The sequence below is a fragment of the Oncorhynchus gorbuscha genome, linkage group LG26 (genome assembly GCF_021184085.1).
Source record: "Oncorhynchus gorbuscha isolate QuinsamMale2020 ecotype Even-year linkage group LG26, OgorEven_v1.0, whole genome shotgun sequence".
NCBI classification, from domain to species: domain Eukaryota; kingdom Metazoa; phylum Chordata; class Actinopteri; order Salmoniformes; family Salmonidae; genus Oncorhynchus; species Oncorhynchus gorbuscha.
Window position 1 is genome coordinate 20,543,030 of NC_060198.1, and position 15,805 is coordinate 20,558,834.

At 43.3% G+C, this 15,805-nt stretch overlaps 1 protein-coding gene across 4 annotated transcripts in view; it reads left to right on the forward strand.

The window, feature by feature from the left end:
• LOC124015254 (son of sevenless homolog 1-like) overlaps positions 1-15,805 on the forward strand; it is a 75,698-nt gene that overhangs the window by 18,571 nt on the left and 41,322 nt on the right. For all 4 annotated transcript variants that reach the window (XM_046330360.1, XM_046330362.1, XM_046330361.1 and 1 more), the window contains exons 3-8: positions 1,480-1,611; positions 9,266-9,430; positions 10,337-10,546; positions 10,836-10,979; positions 11,190-11,300; positions 12,686-12,784. In XM_046330360.1, coding sequence (XP_046186316.1) covers positions 1,480-1,611; positions 9,266-9,430; positions 10,337-10,546; positions 10,836-10,979; positions 11,190-11,300; positions 12,686-12,784 — 861 coding nt within the window. The remainder of the gene's footprint in view (positions 1-1,479; positions 1,612-9,265; positions 9,431-10,336; positions 10,547-10,835; positions 10,980-11,189; positions 11,301-12,685; positions 12,785-15,805) is intronic.

Consider the following 15,805-nt stretch of genomic DNA (forward strand, 5'->3'; position numbering starts at 1 on the left):
AAATGTTTGAAGTTTAATTTCTTTTAAGCTCAGATCATGGTGTTCTTTAGACGGTTTGTTTTGCACTGAGATATAACTCGGTTTTTGTCCATTTGTATTCTTATGAATACAATCCATTTACCCAAAGTGAAAGGTAGAAAAGTGAAGCTATTTGCAGACATGTATTTTGACTCCTATTGCTTTGACAATCATTTGAACAGAACAGTCTCATATTTTGAATATGATTACCTTTTTAGTTCTTGTTTGGTTTTATGTCATTGAACAGAATGTTTTCTTGCGTTTTCTTTCATCACACTAATGGCTACTACTATTGTGTTGGTTTTTTGCAATGATAACTGACATGAGTTAATGCAGAAAACATCTGAAATCTTTCTTTGTTCAGCCCATGTTTTAGCGGGCCAACATGTTTTCACCTCTTTTTGTTTTGTTCACCTTGACTCATTTTTGCGAGCAGACGGATCACGTGAAATCCACAGGTGCTTTTTAGGGTCCATGGCCCTAGCCATGGGGCATGGTAAAGCCAAACCATCTATGTGGTCTCTTTTTACCATGTTTACTCCTCCCTTAGTTCTGTGCTCTCACTTTCTGTTGACCTCTCCCTGTGACCCAGTCTGTATGAACTTTAACCCTTGACCTGTGCCCCCTTTTAACCATTGACCTGCCAGGGTTGATGATTGACCACACTCGTATTGTGTTTGTGTATAATTTGTGACCCATTGGATCCAACAGATTGCGGGAAATTTGTATTGTTTGTTAACTATGTATGTACCCTACATAATAACTACATAACACATTCATAAGGAGTTCCTTAACACCTTTGTAGGCACAACATAAATGTTTGATTCCCTCCTAATATACAACACAAACATTTTGTAAATGCCTAGGCCTCAAAGCCTATGCCAACTTGAAGTTGTTGACATAAGCACATGTTAATTGTTATTTAGTGCTTATGAAGATGTCCTCCTTTAACTGTGGATGTATTTTGTAGTTCTCACCCTTTTTTAAAGGGTTACAGTAACTCTTAGCCTAACACCCACGTCAAGGGAAGGACATCCTGGTAGTGCCTCTAGCAGAAGTGTGAATTGACATGTACATGTCATGTACCCGCCCTCCCATTGACAACCTGTTAGATGTCCCTTATTAAGGGAAAAGTCCCTTGTGAAATGTCTGCAACAATAAAACAATGGTGTAAAGTGTCATAGGGCAGTTTGAAGGAGGAGGAGGCATGTTTACCCCCAGTGAACAAAGACGTTCACGGGGGGTATTGTTTGCTTTGCCTATGGATGCAGTGTCAATAGAGTACCAGGAAATATGTCATTCAAGTAAATAACAGATAAGGCCCTCTGCAGCCCAAATGGCACCCTATTCCCTATGTATCCCACTACATTTGGAAAGGGCCCATTGGGCTCTGGTCAAAAGTATTGCACTATTAAAGGGTTCTCGATCTCCCTCACTCCTTCCCTCCTTTCCTCCCCTCAGGAGCGAGTACAGAAGAGTTTCCCTCACCCTATCGATAAATGGGCTATCGCTGATGCCCAGGCGGCCATTGAAAAGAGGAAGAGGAGGAATCCTTTGGCCTTGCCCGTGGATAAGATCCACCCGCTGCTCAAGGTAACCCATGTCTGGGTCATGTTCAGTAGGTCAAAGCAATTTGAAATGGAAAGCGAAAATGTACATTTCTTACTGGACACTTTTAGCAGGATCTGACGTTGATTGCCCGCTTGCCAGTAATAACATGTTGGGTCAATATCTTCTCAGCACATTTTGTCTTTCCAGTTTACCTTCTTTGTCGCAGTCTGCTATTGAAAACCATTGAAGGACTACACACTGAAAAATTATGCTATTTGTATTTGAGCAAAATTATTGGCCGTTCATTCAACCACTCTCCTCGCCTATCACAACTTCTTGAGCATGCGAGCAGTACACGAGTTGATGCCTTCACACGGCACACGAGCTGTCCAGAGTGAAAAGAAGCGCTCAACAATCTACTCACTCAGCTTATTTATTTTAGGGAAAGTAGTGAACATACTAGCAAAAATAATACATTGTCTATATTGCTAAATTATATTAATTTTTTAATACAATATATGCCATAATGACCAAATGTAGCCTATTACTCGCTGAATACATACATGCATACATACATACATACATACATACATACATACATACATACATACATACATACATACAAGCATTTAATCTAGGCCCTGCATGACCCTAATGTGTTTACAAAGAAAAAGTTAACCTTGGACCCTGCTTTCAAGTAGTACATTGCTGTTTTGTGCCTACTGAACATGACCGTGGTGGCTAGACCAATCATAATGAAGTGACCTGTAAGGTCATCAGCATGTAGCCTATGTCTTCAGCGCCCATGAAATTAGTCAGGCTTGTGAACCACTTTTAGGAAACAGCAGGGTGTATTCAGTGATGTACAGTGCCTTCAGAAAGTTCACACCCCTTGACCTTTTTCCCCCAAAATGTTTTATTACAAGTTGGATTTAAAGGGATTTGTCATTTGTTGTCAAGGATCTACACAAAATACAATGGTTCTTCCTTTAAAAGTTACGAGCTTATGCTGCGACTGTTTGTGGTAGATGCTGGTATTCGGTCATTGTACCACACTATCACAAGGGGGAGTTAGAACGCTGATCTATTGATAGTCTAAAGTTTAGACTTTACTTTTTTCCTAATAATTACTCCCACAGTTGATTTCTTCAAACCAAGCTGCTTACCTATTGCAGATTCAGTCTTCCCAGCCTGGTGCAGGTCTACAATTGTGTTTCTGGTGTCCTTTGACAGCTCTTTGGTCTTGGCCATAGTGGAGTTTGGAGTGTGACTGTTTGAAGTTATGGACAGGTGTCTTTTATACTGATAACAAGTTCAAACAGGTGCCATTAATACAAGTAACGAGTGGAGGACAGAGGAGCCTCTTAAAGAAGAAGTTACAGGTCTGTGATAGCCAGAAATCTTGCATGTTTGTAGGTGACCAAATACTTATTTTCCACCATAATTTGCAAATAAATTCATTAAAAATCCTACAATGTGATTTTCTGGATTTTTTTCCCCTCATTTTGTCTGTCATAGTTGAAGTGTGATGAAAATTACAGGCCTCTCATCTTTTTAAGTGGGAGAACTTGCACAATTGGTGGCTGACTAAATACTTTTTTGCCCCACTGTATTTTTGGCTGTTTTGGGCACTGAGCGCCGTTCTCAGATAAAGCTTCTTTAAAAAAATATATATATCTGACACAGCGGTTGCGTTAACGACCGTTCCATAGGTGCATGTTCATGGTTCATTCAACAAGCATGTGAAACAGTATTTAAACCCATTACAATGGATTTTTACGAATTATCTTTGAAAGACAGGGTCCTGAAAAGGGATGTTTATTTTTTTGGTGTGTGTGTGTGTGTGTGTGTGTGTGTGTGTGTGTGTGTGTGTGTGTGTGTGTGTGTGTGTGTGTGTGTGTGTGTGTGTGTGTGTGTGTGTGTGTGTGTGTGTGTGTGTGTGTGTGTGTGTGTGTGTGTGTGTGTATACGTGCACACACATACATACATACATACATACATACATACATACATACATACATACATACATACATACATACATACATACATACATACATACATACACACATACACACATACACACATACACACATATATACACACACACACACACACATCTTGATTAGATCATTTTCAACCCACTGAGTCAATACATGTTAGAATCACCTGAGGCAATGATTACAGCTGTGAGTTTTTCTGGGTAAGTCTCGAAGAGCTTTGCGCAGACCTGGATTGTACAATATTTGCCCATTATTCTAAAAAGTCTTTAAGCTCTGTGAAGTTGGTGGTTGATCATTGCTAGACATCCATTTTCAATTCTTGTCATAAATCTGCTTAAAAATCTATGTCTGTAACTAGGCCACTCAGGAACATGCAATGTTGTCTTGGTAAGCAACTCCAGTGTATATGTGGCCTTGTGAAAGGTGAATTTGCCTGTTGGAAAGCAGACTGAACCAAGTTTTCCTCTAGGATTTTGCCTGTGCTTAGCTATATTCCTACTCTTTTTATTTAAAAAAGGACCATGGTAATTTCTTTGCAACATTGTGTGAAGTATTACTTTAGTGCCTTACTGCAAACAGGATGCATGTTTTTGAATATTTATATTCTGTACAGGCTTCCCTCTTCACTCTGTTATTTAGTTTAGTGTTGTGGAGTAACTACAATGTTGATCCATCCTCAGTTATCTCCTAAATGAAATCAAATTGTATTTGTTTCATACACTTGTTTAGCAGATGTTATTGCAGGTGTTGCTGAATGCTTGTGTTTCTAGCTCCAACAGTGCAGAAATATCTAACAAGTTCACAACAATGCACACACGTCTAAAGGAATGGAATTAAGAATGTATAAATATTTGGAGGAGCAATGTCAGAGCGGCATAGACTAAGATACAGTAGAATATGATATAATACAATATATACATATAGATATGAGCAATGAAAAATATGTAAATATTATTATTAAACTGACTAGTGTTCCATTTATTAAAGTGGCCAGTGATTTCAAGTCTATGTATATATGGCAGAAGCCTTTGTGCTAGTGATGGCTATTTAACACTGATGGCCTTGAGAAACTGCTTTTCAGTCTCTCGGTTCCAGCTTTGATGCACCTGTACTGACGTTGCCTTCTGGATGATAGCGAGGTGAACAGGCAGTGGCTCAGTGGTTGTTGTCCTTGATAAACTTTTTGGCCTTCCTGTAGTAGTTATCCCCCGGTGAGGCGTTGGGCAGACCACACCACCTTCTGGAGAGCCCTGCGGTTGCGGGCTGTGCAGTTGCCATACCAGGCGTGATACAGCCTGACAGGATGCTCTCCGTTGTGCATCTGTAGAAGTTTGTGAGGGTTTTAGGTGCCAAGCCAAATTACTTCTTCACCACACTGTCTGTGTGTGTGGACCATTTCAGATTGTCAGTGATGTGTACGCCAAGGAACTTGAAGCCTTCCACCTTCTCCTCTGCGGTCCCATCGATGTGGATAGGGGGTGCTCCTTCCGCTGTTTCCTGAAGTCCACAATCAGCTCCTTTTGTTTTGTTGATGTTGGGTGGGAGGTTATTTTCCTGGTTTCACACTCCCAGGGCCCTCACCACCTCCCTCTAGGCTGTCTCGTAATTGTCTCCCAGCCCTACTGCTGTTTTGTAGTCTGCAAATTTAATGATTTGAGTTGGAGGCGTGCATGGCCATGGGTGAACACGGAATACAGGAGTGGGCTGAGCACGCATGCTTGTGGGGCCCCAGTGTTGAGGATCAGCGGAGTGGAGGTGTTGTTTCATACCTTCACGTCCACTGGGCAGCCCGTCACGAAGTCTAGGACCCAGTTGCACAGGGCGGGGTTCAAACCCAGGGCCCCAAGCTTTGTGATGAGTATAGGGCAGTGTAGTGCGATTGCATCATCTGTGAATCTATGGGCCGTTAAGTACATTGAATTGATTCTAGGTTGTCAGGTGAGGTAGAGATGATATGATCCTTGACTAGTTTCTCAAAGCATTTCATGATGACAGAAGTGAGTGCTACGGGGGCGATAGTCATTTTGTTCAGTTACCTTTGCTTTCTTGGGTACAGGATGAATGGTGGACATCGTGAGCATGCGGGGACAGCAGTCTGGGATATGGAGAGATTGAATATGTCCGTAAACACTCCATCCAGCTGGTCTGCGCATGCTCTGAGGATGCGGCTATGATCCTTGACTGGGCTGGGAGCCTTGTGAGGGTTAACATGCTTAAATGTCTTACTCGCACCGGCCATGGAAAAGGAGAGCCCACAGTCTTTGGTAGTGGGCCGCATCGGTGGCACTGTGCTATCCTCAACGAGGGTGAAGAAGGTGTTTAGCTTGCCCGGAAGCAAGACGTCAGTGTCCGCGACGTGGCTGGATTTCCCTCTGTAGTCATTGACTGTCTCTAGACCCTCCCACATACGTCTAGTGTCCGAGCCGTTGAATTGCGACTCCGCTTTGTCTCTTTACTAATGTTTTGCCTGTTTGATTGCCTTACGGGGGGGAATAACTACACTGTTTGTATTCAACCATATTCGCAGTCACCTTGCCATGGTTAAATGCGATGATTCACGCTTTCAGTTTTCTGCAAATGCTGCCATCTATCCACGGTTTCTGGTTAGGGTAGGTTTTAATAGTCACAGTGGGTACAACATCGATAAATTTCCTGATTAACTCGGTCACCGTATCAGTGTGTATTAATTTATGTTATTTTTAGAGGCTACCCGAAAAATATCCCAGTCCGCGTGATCAAAACAATCTTGAAGCATGGATTTCCGATTGGTCAGACAAGCGTTGAATAGTCCTTAGCACGGGTCCTTCCTCTTTGAGTTTATGCCATAGGAAGGGGTGATCAGATTTGCCAAAGGGAGGGCCTTGTAGGCATCCCGGAAGTTGGAGTAGCAGTGGTCGAGTGTTTTAGCAGTGCGAGTACTACAGTCAATGTGTTGATAGACCTTTGGCTGCGTTTTTCTCAGATTTGCTTTGTTAAAGTCTCCAGCTACAATAAATGCGGCCTCATATGTGGTTTCCAGTTTGCATAAAGTCCAGTGAAGTTCTTTGAGGGCAGCCGTGGTATCGGCTTGAAGGGGAATATACACGGCTGTGACTATAACCGAAGAGAATTCTCTTGGAAGGTAATACGGTCGGCATTTGATTGAGGTATTCTAGGCCGGGTGAAAAAAAGGTGTTGAGTTCCCGTAGGTTAACACAATCACGCCATGAGTAGTTAATCATGAAACATACACCCCTGCCCTTCTTCTTCCCGGAGAGATATTTATTTCTGTCTGTGCGATGAACTGAGAACCCGACTGGCTGTACGGACTTAAGACAGTATATCTCAAGAGTGCCATGTTTCCTTGAAACGGAGTATGTTACAATCCCTGATGTCTCTCTGGATGGAAATCCTCGCCCTGAGCTCATCAACTTTATTATCCAGAGACTGAACATTAGCGAGTAATATACTCTGATGCGGTGGATGGTGTGCGCGCCTCCTGAGTCGGACTAGAAGTCCACTCTGAGTACTTATTTTCCACCGATGGTGTTTTGGATCTGCCTCTTGAATCAGTTCAATTGCCACGGGGTGTATGAACAAAGGGTCCGATTGGGGAAAGTTGTATTCCTGGTCGTAATGCTGGTGAGTTACCACCGCTCTCATATACAAAAGTTCTTTCCGGCTGTATTTTAATAACACACATTTCCTGGGATAATAATGTAAGAAATAACACACAAAAACAAATACTGCAAAGTTCCCTAAGAGCTAGAAGCATGGCAGCCATATCTGTCGGCGCCATTTTCATTAATGGCTCTCACAGCCAATCGCCTCGGTAAGTCACTGTTGGCCTCATGGTGAAATCCCTGAGCGGTTTCCTTCTCCGGCAACTGAGTTAGGAAGGATACCTGTATCTTTGTAGCGACTGTGTATATTGATAACTGCACCATGCGAAAAGAGATTTTCAATGTCTGCTTTATTTATAATATATAATATAATATATATAATAATAATAATAATAATAATATTTTTTACCCATAGGGGCCCTTTGCGAACCATTGGAAAACCTTGCTGGTCTTTGTGGTTTAATCTGTGCTTGAAATTCACTGCTTGACTGGGGCGACCTTACTATTTGTATGTGTCCAGTCCGCGTGATCAAGAGATGGGGTAGTCATTTAAAAATCACGTTAAACTTCTATTTTTGCACACAACGTATTATGTGACTTGTTAAGCACCTTTTTACTCTTGAATTTATTTAGGCTTGCCATAAAATGTTAAATACTTATTGACCCAGGACATTTCAGCTTTTACTTTTTTATTAATTTGTAAACATTTCTCAAAACAATTCCACTTTGAAGTTATGGGGTATTGATCAGTGACACAAAATCATGGTGTGAATAGTTTCTGAAGTCACAGTAAAAAGTCCTGAATGTTGCAAGTAGGACTGTCTGTCATATATATTCATTTATTCATTTATTCTAGCTGTTCTACGCAGTATATCTGAAAGTGTTGTAATCCTCCTGTGCAGGGCCCGGTTACTGATGTCTGCGTTCTACACTTCAGAAAGTGACAATGTTATGAAACAGAAAAAGGATTGATTGGACTGCTTTTATAAAGTGACTCAATAAACAAAATAGACATTTTCTGTTTTCCAAAATATTTGCTGTTTTGGTTCTTATTGAGCACAGCCCTGGTAAAGGTATTGGCCACTTCTCACAATACCTATACTGACCAATAGAGGGAGACGTTGAACTGTGTTGTCGAATTGGTCACTTATTGAAAATCCAGGATGAACCTGTGATGCTTAACAAAATGTCTTCCCCAATGCCAAATACTTTGAGATGATATTAAAGGGGCAATCTGCAGTTGAAACAAAGTTTTGGTAAAAAGCTGTGGGATGGGTATGGAGAAATGTAGAAAGCCAGTATGAGGGTTTGTGCACACAGGCTAGAATGAATTGTGGCTGTAGAGTTCTCAAACCATGAAGTACAATTCCAAGGATATGCAAAGATCTACTTAATTTAGACCATGCTTCAAAGAATACAAAAGGTTCTGAAAGACCTAAAGTTTTTGCACTTTTACATTTTTGTACTCTTTCACCTATTGCCCCTTTAAATAAGGAATGATAGTGTTCTAAAATGTAAAGCCTAACTAACACCTAACCAGAGATGACCAAGCAACTTTTAAAAAACATGCCTCTTTTTGGATACTTGATAAGAATATTCCACTTATATTCTTTAGAACTTTTTTGCTATGAGCTCCTAGTGCTCTTTGTTTTAGAAATACACATAACAATTCATGTGCAGCAACAACAGAATTACTGTGGTTGACATCATTTTACGAACACAGGTTATACAATTCTTAGCTAATTACATTGCATAACCATCTCACATCACTTAATTACTATTAAAGTACCTATTGTGCCTAATTACTGTTCAATGATGTGTACCGGTAACTAAAACGCTTGAAGGAATTCTTACCCTGCACATTCTGCATTCTGTGGCCCATTTAGGCCTACACCGTTTCCATTAGTTTGAATGTACAGTGGTCGGATTGTACAGTAGTCAAACCCCACTGACCCTGCTTTTACCCATGATTCATTTCTCCATGATTCCTGTTCTTTATTCATGAGGCACTAGGGTACAATGTCAACCGCCAGTACAGTAGGTGTACGTGTACATTGTGGACTAATTTCCCCATAATTCCTCTCCCTTGTTCAGGAGGTACTAGGGTACAAGATTGACCACCAGGTGTCGGTGTACATTGTGGCAGTGTTGGAGTACATCTCAGCAGACATCCTGAAGCTGGCAGGGAACTACGTGAGGAACATCCGCCACTACGAGATCTCCCAGCAGGACATCACTGTGGCCATGTGTGCCGATAAGGTGAGAGTAACGCCTGTGTTGTGCAATGTGTTGTAATGCATTATGAAGAGGGTCTTCAACATCAGCTACAATGACATCTCCCAGCAGGACATCACTGGCCATATATGACAATAAACCATTTCTAGTTTTATAAGTGTTATTCTTCAAGATTCAATGACTGTACCAATCCCAGATTGTCCCTTTTTTATGTTGCTATGAGTATGAAATTAGATTAGCTTGTAAATGCTATTGTTGTTGGCCTTAGTATGGCTGGTGGTGTGTGATGGTGAGAAGGCCCAGGAACCACACTGACTGGCCAATATTCCTCTAAAGCTGGAGTCCATAGGGTCATTTCTGAACATAAGCTGATGAAGAATGCCAGCTGAATGAGCGAGTGTGTGTGTGCTCCTGCTCGTGCTTCTAAGCTTTGGTCTCTCAGGATCTATTTCAATTCGGGAAGTAAACTGAAATTCCAATTTCACATTTTCTTTATAGAAAATTACGAAGAAAATTGGAATTGGAATTTCAGTTTACTCCCTGAATTGACTGAACTAAAATGAATTGACTCCAATCTGGTATCTATGCTGATGTCCCTCTGTGTGACTATTCAACCTATAATTATTTATTTTTATTTAACTAGGCAAGTTAGTTAAGAACAATTCTTATTTACAATGACGGCCTACACCGGCCAAACCCGGACGACGCTGGGCCAATTGTGCGCCGCCCTATGGGTCTCCCAATCACAGCCGGATATGATACAGCCAGGATTCGAACCAGGGACTGTAGTGACGCCTCTTGCACTGAGATGCAGTGCCGTAGACCGCTGCGCCACTCAGGAGCAAAAAGTGGTCTAGATCACTCTTCTTGAGTAATTGGTAAGAATATGTCTGGCTGTTTCTACTCTTTCCCCCCCCCCCCCATCTCCAGGTTCTGATGGACATGTTCCACCAGGATGAGGAGGACATCAGCGGTTTCCCCCTGATGGACGAGGAGCCGTCCACCAGCGAGGAGCAGACCTACTACGACCTGGTCAAGACCTTCATGGCCGAGGTCCGACAGTACCTGCGCGACCTCAACCTCATCATCAAGGTGTTCCGCGAGCCCTTGGCCTCCGACGCCATACTCTTCTCCCACCATGTGAGTAGTGATGGAGGTAGACTCATACACACACACACACACACACACACGTGTGTGCAGCGATGATCTTCCATCATGACTTTGTTTGACTCTACTCTACTACTTTTTTCCCCTCTCTACCACCGCTTTCTCACTTCTCTACTGCCACCTTCCTGCATTACTGTTCTCCCCCTTTCACCTATCTCTCTATCACCCTCCCCCTCTACCCCCAACTCTCTCACGGCCTCCCTGTCTCCCATCCTCTCTCGCTCTCTCTCCTCTCTCTCCCCCTCTCTACTACCCCCTGCAGGACGTGGAGAACATCTTCAGCCGCATCGTGGACATCCACGAGGTCACCCTTAAGCTGCTGGGCCTTATTGAAGACACGGTGGAGATGACAGATGAGGGGAGCCCACACCCGCTGGTGGGCAGCTGCTTTGAAGACCTGGCTGAGGTTGGTGTGTGTTTGTGTGGTGGTCGTGGGTGTGTGTTTCTGGGTGGGTGGGTGCGTGCGTTAGATCAGGGAGCTAACGCAAGTCTTCAGGTCCCAGGCAAGATTACTTGTCATTCACAGACCCCACTTACACCCTATGGTTGTAGCCAGTGTCAGCAGCACGACTGTTATAACACATGACATTTGATACAGCTTTCTTTTTGATTCCAGGAGCTGGCCTTCGACCCCTATGAGACATATGCTCAAGACATCCTGCGGACTGGCTTCCACGATCACTTCCTCAACCAGTTGTCTAAACCGGGAGCTGCCTTCTACCTCCAGGTCAGAGACCACAGCCCCCAGCCTACTGACCACACTCCCAAGCCTGCTCATTACTCCCCCAGCCTACTGACCACACTCCTAAGCCTGCTCATTACTCCCCCAGCCTACTGACCACACTCTCAAGCCTGCTCATTACTCCCCCAGCCTACTGACCACACTCCCAAGCCTGCTCATTACTCCCCCAGCCTACTGACCACACTCCCAAGCCTGCTCATTACTCCCCCAGCCCACCGACCACACTCCCAAGCCTGCTCATTACTCCCCCAGCCTATTGACCACACTCCCAAGCCTGCTCATTTCTCCCCCAGCCTACTGACCACACTCCCAAGCCTGCTCATTTCTCCCCCAGCCCACTGACCACACTCCCAAGCCTGCTCATTACTCCCCCAGCCTACTGACCACACTCTCAAGCCTGCTCATTACTCCCCCAGCCTACTGACCACACTCCCAAGCCTGCTCATTATTCCCCCAGCCTACTGACCACACTCCCAAGCCTGCTCATTTCTCCCACTGACCACTCCTTATCATAATCCCAAAAGTCAGGCTTGATTACTCCATTGTTGATGTTTTTGTTGTCATAGGAGACATTGTAAACAACTGATGTATTCAAATTACATTTTAAGAAAGATAGGAGTTGCTCTGATGGAATGTAAGTAATCGTGTAGTACAAATATTATCGGTCGCGTGCTATTTACATGTGAATTTCATTGGAAGCATTTGCTCATTAACTTTTTTGTTGGTTGCCATTCTTGGATGTGCATCTAACACAGGTTGGCATTAAATTATGACTGTAAGGGCAACCAGGCAAGGTCCACGCCAGGAAGGCCCAGAAATATACTTTTTTTTGAGAATCAAGATGAAATTGAAAATGTTAAGCCCTTTTTAGACCTGTACATGCCTCATGTAAAGCTTTTGATTTGTGAACCGTACATGATACAGGCAGCGTCTTGGTGTCATTGTGCTCCAAAACATGAATTAGAATTAATGTGAACCGTTGTATTTCAGAATCTAGACATACTCCACATTTTAGAGCACACTATATAAGGAGTATAATTGCATCAAGTTCATGGATCATAAGGTCTTACAGGAGGCATGTATAGGTCTAAAAAGGGCATAAAATATACGATTGTAAAAAATAATTGTGATTTTTATTTTTATTTTTTTTAAGCACGTCAAACAATGCAGTTCCTGTGAGAATTGCCAGAACAATTTGAGATACTAGAAATGTTATTGGCCCTTTCAGGGGTGGATTTTCCCTAAAGTAAGATATTTGTTTGTTTAGGAATCCCCCCCCCCCCCCCAGACCACTGTTTACCTTGTTAAGATTTGACACTTTATTACCTGCCCAAGTTAACCCTCATCTCTCTCTGTCTCTGACTCCCCAGTCTATATGCGAAGGCTTTAAGGAAGCAGTCCAGTACGTCCTGCCCCGGTTGCTCCTGACACCGGTCTATCATTGTCTCCACTATTTCGAGATCTTAAAGGTAAGCATGTATGAGAATTCATAATGTGGTCCTCTGTAGCTCAATTGGTTGAGCATGGCACTTGCTGCATTGCCAGGATTGTGGGTTCGATTCCCAGGGCCACCCATACGTAAAATATATGCACGCTGGACTGGAAATCACTTTGGATGAAAGTCTGCTAAATGGCATATATTATAACATTTAATAATAATAGTGTATAAATATGTTGTGTCAGTATCTCTGAAGGTACTGTATATGGATCAGACTGCCTTGGTTGGATGCAGGGGGCTTGTTTTTCTCCGATGATCCACCAGCCCACAGTTGATGTGGAATCTCAATGTTTTTCTTTTTTTTTCTTTAAATAATGCAGTCTAAAACAACAACAAAAGGGTCCCATCTAAGGGATGGGGCAGGAGAAATGTAACCACTCTCAAATTCATAGACAGATCTATGGATTCAAGGACTTGACATCCATGGTCTCAACATGATCGTTTTAACCATGAGGCATTTTAAAAATATTTTTAAAGAATGAATGGGTATATATCATTCATTTAAAAGTTAAAAAATGAATGTATCAATTGCAGATTGCCCCTTGCGAGGTTCCACACTCCTTCTCGTATTGTTTAACTTATTCAGACAGGTTTGAAATCAGAGAAGGGAGAGTAGGTGGGAGGGACACAGAAGGAAGGGAGGATGCTGCGATTGGTCTCTGGTGGTTAGTCATGCATGTGTTTTAGAGCAGAAAGTGTTACCGCTGGACCACATGATCTGTACTAGCGTGGAATATCTGCCAAAAGTCACAAGGACAGGAACCATGTGCCCCCTCCGAGAGAGCCTTAGTGCCGGGCTTCTTGTTCACACTTAGGCAAAGATTTGGCCCACACAGTCCTTATTCTCCCCTAAGCCTCTTTCCAGCAAGCCATGGAAGTGGCGGCTGCTCTGGAGAGGGCTAAATCGCAGAATTTCTTTTCTACCCCTAGCTTACTTACTGCGAGTCCAGGGTAAAGGGAAAGTGGGTGTGGAGAGGAGTCTCTTTCTGCCTTGTCCTCAGATGGCATAGCCAAAGGGACAGCCATAGAATGCAAACCCATGGGTTTATGCAACTCCGTGGAAGGTTAGTTCCACGCCGCTGGCACATAGTAGAACACTCCTTCCACGTCGTTCATTATTTCCCATAGAACGCATAGTCCCTCATTGATTATCCTTTACATGTCATGCGGCAGGGTAGTCTAGTGGTTAGAGTATTGGACTAGTAACCGGAAGAGGCAGTTAACCCACTGTTCCTAGGCCGTCATTGAAAATAAGAATTTGTTCTTAACTGACTTGCCTAGTTAAATAAAGGTAAAAATAAATAAAAATAAAATGCGTTTGCACAGGTATACAAGACTATAAAAGACCATGGGGCTCCCGAGTGGCGCAGCGGTCTAAGGCACTGCATCTCAGTGTAAGAGGCGTCACTACAGTCCCTGGTTTGAATCCAGGCTGCTCAACCAGATCCGGCCGTGATTGGGAGCCCCATAGGGCGGCGCACAGTTGGCACAGCGTCGTCCAGGTTTGGCCGGGGGTAGGCTGTCATTGTAAATAAGAATTAGTTCTTAACTGACTTGCCTAGTTAAATAAATATATATAATATAATATAGACACTGTTGCTACAGATGCAAAAGGTAGGGCTTTCTGTACTTTAACCACGGCATGCTAGCTACCTTATTAGTTTAGAGACTTGAATAAAACTGCAAAGAAGATGACATAGATAAAAAACTTATGGTTACTTTAGGTCCACTCACCTAAACACATTTGGCTACCAGTGCCATGTACGTGTATATATTGCTTATACATTGTATTCAGACACCTTGACTTTTTACACATTTTGTTACGTTACAGCCTCGTTCTAAAATTGATTAAATAGTTTTTTTCCCTCATCAATCTACACACAATACCCCATAACGACTATTCGTCAGAGACTCCACTTTTTTTCTACTGTGTTATTGACTTGTTAATTTTTTACTCCATGTGTAACTCTGTGTTGTCTGTTCACACTGCTATGCTTTATCTTGGCCAGGTCGCAGTTGCAAATGAGAACTTGTTCTCAACTAGCCTACCTGGTTAAATGAAGGTGAAATAAAAAATTAGTCAGTACCTTGATGATGCACCTTTGTCAGCAATTACAACCATGAGTCTTCTCATGGTGTCCCTCCCACCTACTCTCCCTTCTCTGAGGCTACAAGCTTGGCACACCTGTATTTGGGGAGTTTCTCCCATTCTTCTTTGCAGATCCTCTCCAGCTCTGTCAGGTTGGATAGGGAACGTCCATGCACAGCTATTTTCAGGTCTTTCCAGACCCGGTTTAAGTCCGGGCTCTGGCTGGGCCACTCAAGGACATTCAGAGATTTGTTGTCGTGGCTGCGAGCTCAGGGTCATTGTCCTGTTGGAAGGTGAACTTTCACCCCAGTCTGAGATCCTGAGCGCTCTGGAGCAGGTTTTCATCAAGGATCTCACTCTGCTTTGCTCCATTCATCTTTCCCTTGATCCTGACTAGTCTCACAGTCCCTGCCGCTGAACCCCACCATGCTTCACCTTAGGGGCCGTGCCAGGTTTCCGCCAGACATGGCGCTTGGCATTCAGGCCAAATAATTCAATCTTGGTTTCATCAGACCTGAGTTTTTAGGTGCCTTTTGGCAAAGTCCAAGCCAGCTGTCATGTGCCTTTTTACTGAGGAGTGGCTTCCTTCTGGCCACTCTAACATAAAGGCCAGATTGGTGGAGTACTGCAGATATGGTTGTCCTTCTGGAATATTCTCCCATCTCCACAGAGGAACTCTGGAGCTTTGTCAGAGTGACCATCGGGTTCCTGGTCAGGCCCTTCTCCCCCGATTGCTCCGTTTGGCTGGGTGTCCAGCTCTGGGAAGAGTCTTGGTGGTTCCAAAATTCTTTCATTTAAGAATGATGGAGGCCACTGTGTTCTTGGGGACCTTCAATGCTGCAGTTATTTTTGGGTACCCTTCCTCAGATCTGTGCCTCAACACAATCCTGTCTCGGACCTCTA